Genomic DNA, 13,391 nt, shown 5'->3' on the forward strand with positions numbered 1-13,391 from the left:
CCAAGCTGGAGGTATTTCAAAACAAAGGACAAGATCAGATCACCTGGTGACCAACAGTGGATATACAGGAATACAGACCGCAGCGGATTAGATATTGTATTACAATACAAGGAGATATGTGCTGTGAAAGGGGAAATGCCAGGTCAGTGGAGAAGGAAGTTGGTCAGGGAAAGAAAGTTCCATGGAAGAATTATATCTGAGCGCTAAGATCCAAGAAAAACCAAGCAGGGACATTGTATCAGTCAGAATCATGGCACAGAGATGCAATTTGCAACTGGCCACATGGTTAGTGGTATAACTGTTATTTTCCTTTATACTTGAACCACTTTATGTCAAATGTGTACCTTACTGAGAGCAGCCGGACACCTGGAGCAAGTTCTCTGGAGTTATTCTGCTTGGGTTCAAATGCTGCATCTGTCACTTACTAGGTGGGTAACTCCAGGCACATTACTCAGCATCTCTGCACTCCACTTTTCTTATCTGTAAATGAGCATACTACAAATAGCTAACTACTAAGGTGATGCTTACTATGTTCCTTGTACTAAGTTTTTACATACGTTATTCAACACCCCCCTCCAAAATCAATGGAGTTGAGTTATTATTATCTGTGCCTTACTGATGAGGGACTGGAAGCACATTTACCCATTCCAATATTTATCGTGTGCCTGCTGTCAGGCACGTTTCTTCACACATCGGTTAACACAACAAAATCCTCGCTTTTGTGCAGTTTCAGTCTGGGGTTTGAGGAAAAGAACGATGATCAACTTAATAAATATGTATATTATCTAGTAATTATAAGATGATAAATGCTATAGAGATAACAGAACAGGATAATAAAGCTAGTGTAGTTACGGTTTTCAGCCGAGTATTAGGGTAGACCTCACGGAGAAGGTGACTTTTGAGCAAAGGTTTGAAGGAGGCGAGACAGTGAGCCGCCACTCAAGCATCTGGGTAAAGAGGACTCAGGAGCGGGCACAAGTGCAAAGGCAGGCTCTCAGGCAGGAGCACGTGCCTAGTACCCACCAACCACCCGAGCGCAAGGGAGAGGAGGGAGACGTGGTGAAAGGCAAGGGCTATGTATCCAGTTGCAAGCAGTCTGACTTCTGGGTGACAGCAGCCACTGGACAGTTCCGCCCAGAGGAGTGAAAGAACTTGACCTCCTATATCGGTCCTTCTATTTACGCCCAAGGTCCACCCAGGCAGTGTGGCACAGGGGTCTACGCTCTCAGGAGTAAAGGATCAGAGTCGTCACCACAGTGGCTCATCCACACGGCAAGCGCCCAGTAAGCGCCGGCCCAGTACCGTGGTTACCACGATCCTTTCACTCAAACCCCGCCTCAACCTACCGCCCTCCTGTTCCCCAGCTCCAGAGCTCGGCTTCCACTTAGCGCGGTCTCCACGTAGCGCTTCCCCGGCTACGGATTGCGCAACTCAGGCAGCCGGGAGGAGCCTGGACGTAGGCGGAGCAGCGACCGGCGGGAGAACGCCCCGGGTGCAGACGCCACAAGGAAGCCCCGACAGCCCTCGAGACGCCCACTGACTGCGCCTGCGCACGCTCGATCCAGGCCGCCGACATTCCAGAGCCGCAATCAGTCCAGCCCCAATTCCGGGGCGGAGTTCTTGGCTGCGCCTGCGCACAGCCTCGCCGCACCCTACGCCTGCGTGCTTAGCCAGCCCGGCCCCATCCCCCAGATTTTTTCGGGTGGGGGAGGGGGCGCGTCTCGGCGAGTCACGTTGATGGCGGCCACCAGCTTGTGGTGAGCTAGCGGATTCTCTGCTTGTCTCGCAGACCCCTCGTGCCTCTTGGACTCAGTGGCTGGCGCCGGGCGCGTGAGGAAGCACGGCGGCCCAAACTCTCGGGGAAGGCCGCAGTCGCGGAGGCAGCGGCGCGGCCCGGGCCCAGGGCTGGGGGAGAGGCCGCTCCGCAGGGCGAATGTGACAAGCCCCCACCCCCACCGCCTTCCTCCCGAGTGCGCTAGGAGCGCGGGCGACCCCGGGGCCCCGCCAGGCCACAGACCCCGCCCAGCGGCCAGCACCCGGAGCAGGCCCGGCAGCGGAGCTGCGCGGCGGCACCATGCTGGTCACCCTGAAGACCCTCCAGCAGCAGACCTTCAAGATCGACATAGACCCCGACGAGACGGTGCGAGCGGTGGGGAGCGCGGGGCCCGGGCAGGGCGGGGGCGGCCGCGCGCGGGCCTCGGGGAGCGCTAGGGGGCCGCCGGGCCTGAGCGGGGGGCGGTGCGGTGGTTCTGTGCGCTGGGCCTGGGCTTCAGCTCCGAGCAGGGCCCGGCAGAGCGCCCGATCGAAGAGAGCCCTCAGCACACCCGGGAGTGTGCAGCGAGCGTGGGGCTCGAGCTCCGGGAGCTGGTTAAGGCCTGAGGACTCAGGGCCGCGGCGGCGTGCGGCCCACGCGAGCCTTCGGAGTTGGCCGCAGGCTTTGTGGCAGGAGTAAGGGGAAGCAGTAGCCGGACGCCGAGGCCCTGGTGGCAGATGGCGTGGAGCACACGGCCGCCGGGCACAGGAGGCCTGGGCCCGGGAGCTCTCGGTAGTGGGGCCAGAGGGGGAGGGGAGGTCAAGGCCTCCTCGGTGATGGAGCCGGGCTCTCTGGGTGCTTAGGTGCGGGAGGGAGTTGTAGGCGTCGCCACTACCCCTGCTCGGACCTGGTTAGGCGCTAAGGTCTAGGAGGTGGTAACTGAAGATAATGAGCTTTTTTAAAAAAAAGCTATCAGGTTCCGTCAGCCGCAGAGCGAAAGGTGAGTGGTGAAAATGAATTATTTGCCTCTTCTCCAGAACTGGTAATCCTTTTATTTGCATATACTATCGTGAATCGTTTAGCCGCAGTTCTCCCGCCACCAAGCCCACACCCATACGTAATTCGCACTTCCAGGCCTGTGTGGTGGTGAGATTTTCTGCGTTAGAGCCCTTCAAATCCAGGCTCACACTCAACTCCAGGTTAATGACTCCTCTGTGGTAGAAGTCTTCTAATGTAGGTATTGGAAACCCTGCACCCTTCCCCCGGCCCCCAAATAACAGAATTTCAGGGAAGAAAAAAAGAAAATAAAAACTTTGAATCTCTTCTGTCGTCAAACCCACGAACACTTCGAAAGTCCACGTGATAAATTCTCGTGCCATCGTCTGTATTTGTGACTGCAAGATGTCAGTACAACTTTATGCCAAGAATCTAAAAACGCCACCGGTGTAAATCTATTGCTTTTGTTTTTGAATCGTGGTTCCTGTACACCATTAAGATTGACATGTTAAGTTTAAACTAGCTACTTTTTAACAATCTATATTTAAAAAAACAGTTGATTCTATTTTTGGTGGAGATCAGGGTTCTTGGTGTTAAATAGACCAGTACCATTTGTGCCTCTAACTTATTTGCTATGTACCTGCCTTTCGGAGATGTGAGGATATAATGGTATTTAATTAGTCGTTAGTAAATGAAATCGATCATTAGCAATGGCTGTCTTTGGGTGAGGATGTAGTGTTAAGTTTTACCTGTCTCACTTAACCTCAAGTTTTCTACATCTTCAATTATTTAAGAAACATAGTTTCCAATCTTTGTGGAATTGTGGCACAAAATAATTTTATTTCAATAATATGTAGAAGTATGCTTTGTGATAAATTCTTAAAGTACAGGAGATAGCAATTATAGATGAGTAACTTTTCAGTATCCTGAGTAACTGACAACACCCTGTGGATTGATATTACTAATAAAAGTCAGATTTTTCTTGTATGTTTCTTTATGGCTTAGTGTGTACTAGTAAGGTAAAGGATGAAAGTTAAAGCGCAGCTGTCTGTTTAAGGTTTTCAGACGAAACTTTTTATAAAATGTCTATTTGACTTTGGTTCTTTGCAGTAATACTGGTGCCATAGGAACTTTACCAGCTTGTAATGTTCTGAATTAATTCCAGAATTATTGAAGCCTCAAGGAGGTTTTTGTAAATATCTGTGGATTAATTGAAGTTATGCCCTGACTTTCTATAGCTCTACTGGCTGTTCTATAAGATTTGTAGGCATTTTGTGCATTAATTATTTTAGAGCCAATATTGCTTTTGTATATATTCTTAACTATATTTGCTGTTTACCAGTTTATTTACAAGGGAATGTCTTATGTTACACGAATTATAAATATAATACGCTTCTAAAAGCGTATTTTTAGAAAGTTCATTGTCATGGAGATTGGCTTTTTCAGCTTTTTGTTGCTATTTTTCTAAATATAATTGTGTTACTTTTTATACAGATATAAAAACTAGCATTGTTTGGAGCAAGAAATGAAAACATTTAATCGTTGATATGGAGCATTTACATTAACATGATTTGTAGGATTTCTTTCTTTTCTTTTTTTTAAGATTTCATTTTTAGGTAATCTTTACACCCAGTGTGAAGCTTGAACTTACAACCCCAAGATCAAGAGTCCTGTGCTCCACCAATTGAGCCAGCCAGGAACCCCTTGTAGGATTTCATTTTAGTGGATTTAAATTTCAGAAATGTTTATAGTGATTTTTTATAATATCTATATATTTTTAATTTTTTTAATGTTTATTTTTGAGAAAGAGAGAGAGTACAACCAGGGGAAGAGCAGAGAGAGGGAGACACAGAATCCAAAGCAGGCTCCAGGCTCTAGGCTCTGAGCTGTCAGCACAGAGCCTGATGCGGGCTTGAACAAACCTTGAGATCACCTGAGCTGAAGTCGGCTGCCTAACCACCCAGATGCCCCTAATATCTATTTTTGATACGGTATTGTAGTAGAATTACTGTAAGGAAAGAAACGATGAATGTTTTATTAATATAGGGAGACTCTAAGTGTCCTGTTTCTAATTTGTGGTGAAAACTAGGTAACCGGGGATATTAGAAATGGATTTTTTAATAAAGCGGGGAAAACAGGATTTTAGTGAGACCTGTAAGGAGATCCACATAAAATGAACAGTTTTTGCTCTCTGAGACTTGTGTTTTGGCTATTCAAAGGTTTGCCCTTGTTTGATGTTTACCTAGAAGGAATTAAGAAAATTAAGTAACTTCAAGTGGCCAATATAGAAAATCGTAAGAGCTTCAGATGTGCAAGAGCAAAAATAAAGGGAAAAAAAGGACTGGGATATAGGAATCATGAGAGTGATTCATTTGTTGAACATCTATATGTTTAGTGGTCTTTGAGTGGCAGCATTGGAGGAATACAGGCACGTTTGGACAGGGTCTGTCTGGGTCTTCTGGGAGCCTTGCTGACCTAGTGGCTCAATAGCTATAGAGTAGGAGATGTACAAAGTGGAAAAAGGAACAGGATTTGTTTTTAAATTGTTTGTGTTTGCTTTAGTTTTTGAATGCTGAAACTCCTCTCCCTCTTTTTATTTTAATTAAAAAAAATTTTTTAACGTTTATTTATTATTGAGAGTCAGACACAGAGTGTGAGCAGGGGAGGGGCAGAGAGAGGGGGAGACACAGAATCTGAAGCAGGTTCCAGGCTCTGAGCTGTCAGCACAGAGCCCAAACCTGGGCTTGAAGTCACAAACTGCGGGATCATGACCTGAGCCGAAGTCGGATGCTTAACCGACTGAGCCACCCAGGCGCCCCTCCTCTCCATCTTTTTTAACCGCCAAAATTTTCTTGACACTTAATCAGCCATTTTGTACCATTTGTTTGACCATTAGCATGCACTGCCTTTAGTGTTAACCAATGCAAAACAATGTTTTTATTATCACGATAGTAATGCATCCCTTATAAAATATTCAAACAAGATAGAAACAAAATGAGTAGGTTGGATGAGAAGACCATTGCTAAAAGAGAATATTCTTAATTATGTGAAGTTTTGTTTTAAAGAGATGATTTACTGTAAAAAAAAAAAAAATAGAAATTAGCATTCTGAGATGTCTAATAGACTGCTACTTGTATAAAATTCTTTACAATTTTGAAAGTTGGTGGGGCGCCTGGGTGGCTCAGTTGGTTAAGTGTCCGAATTTGGCTCAGGTCATGAGCTCACGGTTTGTGGGTTCCAGCCTCATGTCGGACTCTCTGCTGTCAGTGCGGAGCCTGCTTCAGATCCTGTCTCCCTCTCTCTCTCTGCCCCTTCCCCACTTGGGCTCTATCTGTCAAAAATAAATAAATGTTAGAAAACAACTTTTTTTGAAATTTGGTCATGTAATGGACATTTAGAGGAAAATGGAATAGTTTTTTTTTTTTAAAGCTCAGATCCAAAGTCACTTAGTTTTTTCTCTTTCGCTATTACTTCAACAACCCATTGCTTTAACTTCAAAAACCCTTTTGCTATTACTTCAACCCAACCCGGAACAGGTAGATTAGAACAAAACTTGAAATGATTGTAATATGTTGCAGATCTTATTGTATCTGTGAAAATGATGACAAGAAAGAATGTGTGATATACAGATTTAATCCTTCAATATGCTAACCCTTGTCACTGTTGTGTGCTTTGAATAACTGGAAAAAAAAATAATAAGTCTGACATGAAACTTTAAATGAAGAAGCTGAAATGCGATTATATTAACACATCAAAGCTGTATATATACGTTGGAAGTTTTGGACAAGAAAATTGTAAAGATAAAACAGTTTTAATTACTGTAGACTGCACACTTAGCATACTGTACAGTAATCTACAAAGAATTACCTTGCTTTGTGGTTTATTTGTATAATGTTGGTGATTATGCTGTAAAATGCTGTTTTGTACTTGTATAGTATATGGTATTTGTTAGACATCATTTATTAGCAACTTGTTCCTATTGCAGTTCATTACATTTTAATATGGTTGTGCTGGAGATAGTACTTTATTATAGAAGTTTCCTAGATTATTAAAACAAGAAGAATAAATGTATTAAAATACTGTATCACAGAGATGAAATTAAGATTTGTTGGCATATTGGTAAATCACAATACTGGAAGTACCTGGGAAATCTGGTATGATTTCTGCCAGAATTTTGCTCTTCCTATACCTAGCACATAGTAGGCATTTAGTAAACATCTTTTGAATGAGTTGAATACATTCTTCTAGTGAACTATCAAGTTAGTGATCCCCCAATGTTTGTATGTTGATTTATCTAATATTTGTTGAGCACTTTAAATATCTTGTCCTGCTGTTACAGTGCATATTTTATAATGGAACAAATCCGTTTAAAAACAAATTTTAATAACCAGATAATGCTAAGAGCTATATAGAGAACTGAAATAGGATGAGGTAATATGATAGTACATGACTGGGTGGCTACTTTTAAATTGACTAGTCACAGAAGGCCTTTTTGAATACAGTGACATTTAAACTGAGATCTGAATAATAATTACTCCCATGGAGAAGAGTGTTTTCTCTGGGGAAAGACCTTTTAAGAGTGTGTTTTGGGAATCAAAAAAGGCCTGTATGCTGATCTGGTAGGTGAGGGTGAAGGGAGGTAATAGATCTGAGTTAGGCAAGGGGCCAGAGCCTGTAGGACTTTGTTCTAAGGTAGGGGTTTTCAAGGTAAAATAGGAAGAAGCCTTTAGGGGATTTTAGGCAGAGGAGGAAAATTATTTCTTTTATGATTTTAAAGGTTACTTTGCTGTATGGAAAATGGATAGTAGGATGAGCAAGAGTGAAAGCACGGAGATCAGTTAGGCTTGTACTGTAGTCTTAAACAGGGTTTTGACCTGTTTAAGATATGATGAAAAGTGAATGGATTTGAGATATGTTTGGGAGAGTAGATATGAAAGAATTTTTGATGGGTTGGAATGGGGAAAATTGAGAAATTGAGGATTAAACTTAGATTTAGGTTGTATAAATTATGCGAATACTTGTGTTCTTTTCTCACATGTGGAGGGCTGGGAGAGGAGCAGGTTTGGGGTTGCGGTGGGAATTTAAGATGCTTATTAAACATTAAAGAAGAAGGGTGTCTGTGTGGCTCAGTCGGTTAAACATCCTACTCTTGATTTTGGCTTAGGTCGTGATCTTTCACAGTTGTTGGGATTGAACCCCACAACGGGCTCTGCACTGAGTGTGGAGCCTCCTTGGGATTCTCTCTCTCTCTCTCTCTCTCTCTCTCTCTCTCTCTGCCCCTCTTCCAGTTGCGCAAGCACATTCTCTCTCTTGCTCTCTCTCTTTCTCAAATAACATTTAAACGTTAAAAAAAAAAAAAAAAACTTTCAAGTAGAGATGGCACGGAGATTTGTAATGAACCTCTGTCCCAGAGAAAAGTTTTGGTTAGAGATAGAGACCTGACAATAGGCAGCATATGTGGTTGACTTCAATCCGTGGGACTGGATGAGATTATCTAGCAGTCTTTTTCAATGCCTATTCCTTCTGAAAAATGAACCCTAAATTATCCACTATATGTAATTAATAGTATGCTTCTAGAATTGAAGAACCATGGTGAGAATGTTGCTAGGTAATAGGATGGGTCCTGGGGTTGAAGTTGGTTTAGAATTGAAGATTTCACGTGGAGATTGGATAGTGAAGAGTCAGTCAAGGAGCAATCTTTGAGGTAGGAAGAATCCAAGAAAAAATGTTGCAAGAAGGAGGAAAGGATCAAATGTGTCTGATGCTTGAGAATTCAAAAGAGACATGCCCTTTGGTTTTGGCAGCTTGTAGTTCATTAATGACCCTGACAAGTAATCTCCATGCAGTGTTGGAGCCAAAACTTATGTTTGAGTAGATTGAGAAATGAACGGGAGATGAGGAAGTGTAGATAGTAGCTATGGACATATATTGTTATTTTGACATTGTCATTTTTCCTGATGTAGCTCCTTTTATCTCTGTGTTAAAAACGTGTGAAAGTTATCATAGTTCTGAGCTCCACAGCATATGGTAGACATATTTTAAAACCCCACACTAGAATTGTGGAAAATATGTAACAGTGTATGATTTAAAAAGAAGAAATGAAGGCCAATGCGATTAGTAACTTGCTGCCATCACACAGTCAATGGCTCTGGTAGTTTCAGTATATATGTATCTTGCCTGTACCCTGGTCTTGTAATCCTTAATGTCTCATCTGGTGATCTTTCCTTCTGCTCCCTCAATTATTCAGTCCCATGACTGGTAATTAGATCTTATTACCAGTAACAAACTTCCCCCATCCCCAGTAATCTGTTTTTAGTATCCTACTTTACCTTTCCTCTGATTCTAGTTCTAATGAGACCTATAATTCATTTGATTCATACTTCTCTTTGCTGACCTTCCCTTCATGTTATTGCTTCCACTCTTGCCCAGCTAAAATAGGGTCAGTGATTATAATCGCTTTCTTGCAAGGGTCAGCATAGCATATCTCTGGAACCAGACTGCCTGAATTTCAATCCTGGCTGTACCACTTGCTCTGTGACCTTGGGCAAGTTACCCAGTTATGTGCCTGTTTCCTCAGCTTAAAATGAGGGTACTGCCACTGGAAGTACTAACCTCATATGGTTGTTTGGAAGGTTTTATGATTTTGAGATCATACACAGAGTGCTTAGAACTGTGGCTGTGCCTGGCAACGTGGTCCCACTCTCACTTCATTGTTTCTGCTCGGAAAACCCCAGATGCGATTAAATTCAGTTCTGTTGTGCTTACACCTGTGTAGCTAGAAGACACATAGCCACATTGATTTGTCGCACCTAAAATTCATGAACATTAACCTTCGTTGGGCCCTTTTACTGCCTGGTAGTACTCTCCACTAGTCTGTCCATTCACTCTTCTGCTGTCATAGGCAGATTTCATATACAATCCTTATTGTCAGCTGATGACCCCAGATTTAGGATTTTGTTGAGAATATAGAAACAATTGGAACAGAAGAACTTTTGCGGAATCCTACCAGAACTACCTACTTCTTCTAGTCTCCTTTTGCTGTGGGTAGCTATCTATGGTGGGTGGTGCTGAGGCTAGTCCTACTTTTCCACAGCATTTTGGTTGCTCTACTTCGCCTGTGAAGGGCCCACTCCCAGTTCAACTTTTCTCTTCTGCCTCATTGATTTTTCCATCGTAGAATGTTTATTTTCCCAATTTTAACAAAACTCTCCCTTGTCTCCACATCCCTCTTTGGCTACTGCCTCGTTTCCCTGCTGCTCTTTATAGCAAAAACTTAATGGTAACTCTTGAGTCTGTTTACTTGTTTTTACATTTTGCTCTCTTTCAAATACATCACAGCACTGCTAGTCTAGGGAAGAGTTTTTTCCCCCCACTTTGTAGTTATCCTCTGTCCTTGAGCACTTAAATCTCTTTTCTCATTAGTAAAATAGAAGTAATAACTTCCCTGCCTTCCTTGTAGAGTTGATGTGAAAATCAAAAGAGATCATGGATCTGAAAATTTTTAGCGAATTGTGAAATTAGAAATAAATGCATGCAACTTTTTTTCAACAAATTGTGCTTTCATCAGTTTTCCATTATTTTGATCACTGTTTTTACTATCTTTTTTTACAAAAAGTCTGTGTGAATGTGGTATCCTCGGACTGGGTCAGCTTGATGTGATCGGCAGTTTCGAACAGTTTTTAAGAGCAGTGTTCTGCTTTCTTTAGTTTGGAAATTATGAGATGGTTTGATAGGTAATGTATAAAATTTCTGTTGCTTTTGGAAAGAAATGTGCTAAATTTGAGCTTGCCGTAGCACAGTGAATTCTGCTGAAGGACACCACACCATCTGTTCCCTATAAGTTTGGAAAAATTCTTTATGTAGTTTCTCCAAGAGCTAATTTTATACTGAATGAACTTTATAAACCTTTTATACATTACATAAACCTTTTCTAGGAGAGGAGGTAGACTGGCCGCAGATGACTAATACGTATGAACAGATCCTAAATACTTCAAACAGGTAGATAAAAATTATTTGTCACTCCTTCCTCTCCCCCTCACACTTTGGGTAAATTAGGTAGGTGACTTTTTTGTAGTGTATTAGATTCATTCTCTGCCTATATAGAAACTTTAAAAGTTTACAGGTATCTTAAGAGTTTCTACTTTTCTACTTAATCAGTTTTCAAAGTGTGTCGGTTTTAATCTCGTTGAAATCATATTGTTAGGAATATATTTTAGAATAGATTAATTAAATTGGCATGAATAGTTGGAGTAGCTTAAATATCATAGTTTGTATGGGAAGAATAGGTTCTGAACTTCAAATTATATTTAAAATCATAGCCTTTTGGATCATAACCCTGTTTGAGAATTGATTGCCTTTATATACTGTCTGTTCATACATTATTTTATTTTATTTTTTATTTTTTTAAATTTACATCCAAATTAGTTAGCATATAGTGCAACAATGATTTCAGGGGTAGATTCCTTAGTGGCCCTTACCCATTTAGCCCATCCCCCCTCCCACAACCCCTCCAGTAACCCTCTGTTTGTTCTCCATATTTATGAGGCTCTTCTGTTTTGTCCCCCTCCCTGTTTTTATATTATTTTTGTTTCCCTTCCCTTATGTTCATCTGTTTTGTCTCTTAAAGTCCTCATATGAGTGAAGTCATAGGATTTTTGTCTTTCTCTAATTTCACTTAGCATAATACCCTCCAGTTGCATCCACGTAGTTGCAAACGGCAAGGTTTCATTCTTTTTCATTGCCGGTAATACTCCATTGTGTATATATATATATACACACACCACATCTTCTTTATCCATTCATTCATCAATGGACATTTGAGCCGTTTCCATACTTTGGCTATTGTTGATAGTGCTGCTATAAACATGGGGGTGCATGTGTCCCTTCGAAACAGCACACCTGTATCCCTTGGATAAATGCCTAGTAGTGCAATTGCTGGGTCATAGGGTAGTTCTAGTTTTAGTTTTTTGAGGAGTCTCCATACTGTTTTCTAGAGTGGCTGCACCAATTGCATTCCCATGTTCATTCATTATTAATACTGTACTGTCAGTAATAAAAAAAAAAAAAACTCTTTACTTTTGCTACATTCTTTTATTCCTTGGGTCCAGTGGGAAGATTTTTCCTATTGCACTAGTAAACTGACTTTTTTACCATCAAATCTATCTTTAGAATTCGCAGAAATATACTTTGGGGAGAGGAATCCAGAAAATACTCCTTGGTGCCTATGCTAGTTTCCCAAATGGAAGGATACCACTTAAGGAATCAAAAGGAAAAAAGAAAACCAAAAACATTGCCCACATAGATGCACACAATCTATGAAATCCTTTTGTAAACATATTTAGGTTTGGGACTCTTTCCTTTTGCTAATGTTAATTGCCAAATTTTGGTTGCTCTTATTTTTCGAAATTTAAGTAGGTATTAGAGTACTGCCTTAGACTTTTTTTTTTTTTTTTTAAGTAATCTCTACACCCAGCGTGGGGTTCAAACTCAAGACATCAATATCACGAGTTGCATGCTCTACCAACTGAGCTGGCTGGGCACTCTAGAATTTTCTTTTTTAGTGCAGACTCCTCAAAATTGCAGTATATTCTTCTGTGATATTAGTAAGCAGTGGTTGTTTCCCTTAAATTACTAACATAATCTAGGCTTGTTATAGTTACTAAAGTATATAAAAAAGTAGAAGCCTTTATGCCCCTGGTCCAAATAACCACTATAGACTCTGTTTGCTGCCAGACAGTTGTTTTTTTTTTTTACCTATGTGTAATATATAAACATAATTTCACTATGTTCTTAAAAATCACTTGCTTAGCAACTAGCTTTTGCCCTTTATAGATAATTATAAATATGTCATTCATTCATATATGCGTGTATTCAGTGAGTACCTTGCACGAATAGTATTGTTCTTGTATTGCATTGTATTTAAATGAATGCATCTGCAGTAATATATTTTACCATTGATGAATGTTTAGGGTTGTTTTCAGTGTTAGGAACAGTAGTGTAGAACACATAACTTGTTCGTGTATCTTTAAAGTGTTTTTGTAAACATCTCTTCAGCTTTGATTTCCAGATGCAGAGCTGCTGGATCAAAGGAACTCAAATTTGCCTGCATTAGCGCTCACAAATATCAACATTTGTTGTTGTTCTCAAATATCAGCTTCCACAGTAGCACTAGCCAGGATTCAAATAGGAGATGAGGCACAGATTAAATTGAGTTAAATATTGGGAAGCTCTTAATATACTGCCTGGCATGTGCTAAGTACATAGCATCCATGAGCTGTTATTCATTCAGCCTCTGTACTTCAGGGCTACCCATTAAAGCTTGCATAAATCTTTTTACGGTATATGTAATTATAACAGTAATAAGGAAAATATATTGTAATATTGAGGAAACTGGATTATCATAAATATTCAGTTGCTAACCCAATCAACAAGCTATAGTCCTAGAAATCTTGTGCAAAAGTGCCGTATAAGAAGACTGACATGCCAAAAAAAAAAAAGACTGACATGCAAAACGACATTTACTATCATGGGGATATAATTTATAAAACATTTTTATGTTTGAAACCTACAACTTAAGTTTGTTGAATGAAAATGACTACTTTTTTTTTTTTTTTTTTAATTTTTTTTTCAACGTTTTTTATTT

The 13,391-nt window shown here is 40.9% G+C and overlaps 1 protein-coding gene across 1 annotated transcript in view; it reads left to right on the top strand.

Moving 5' to 3' along the window:
* Window positions 1-1,602: 1,602 nt before the first annotated feature.
* The window catches only part of RAD23B (RAD23 homolog B, nucleotide excision repair protein), a 48,512-nt gene continuing 36,723 nt past the window's right edge, over window positions 1,603-13,391 (top strand). Inside the window, exon 1 of the mRNA XM_049627520.1 lies at window positions 1,603-2,140. Within this exon, the coding sequence (XP_049483477.1) occupies window positions 2,075-2,140 (66 nt within the window). The 5' untranslated portion in view covers window positions 1,603-2,074. The remainder of the gene's footprint in view (window positions 2,141-13,391) is intronic.

This window comes from Panthera uncia, chromosome D4 (genome assembly GCF_023721935.1).
Source record: "Panthera uncia isolate 11264 chromosome D4, Puncia_PCG_1.0, whole genome shotgun sequence".
In the NCBI taxonomy this organism is placed as follows: Eukaryota; Metazoa; Chordata; class Mammalia; order Carnivora; family Felidae; genus Panthera; species Panthera uncia.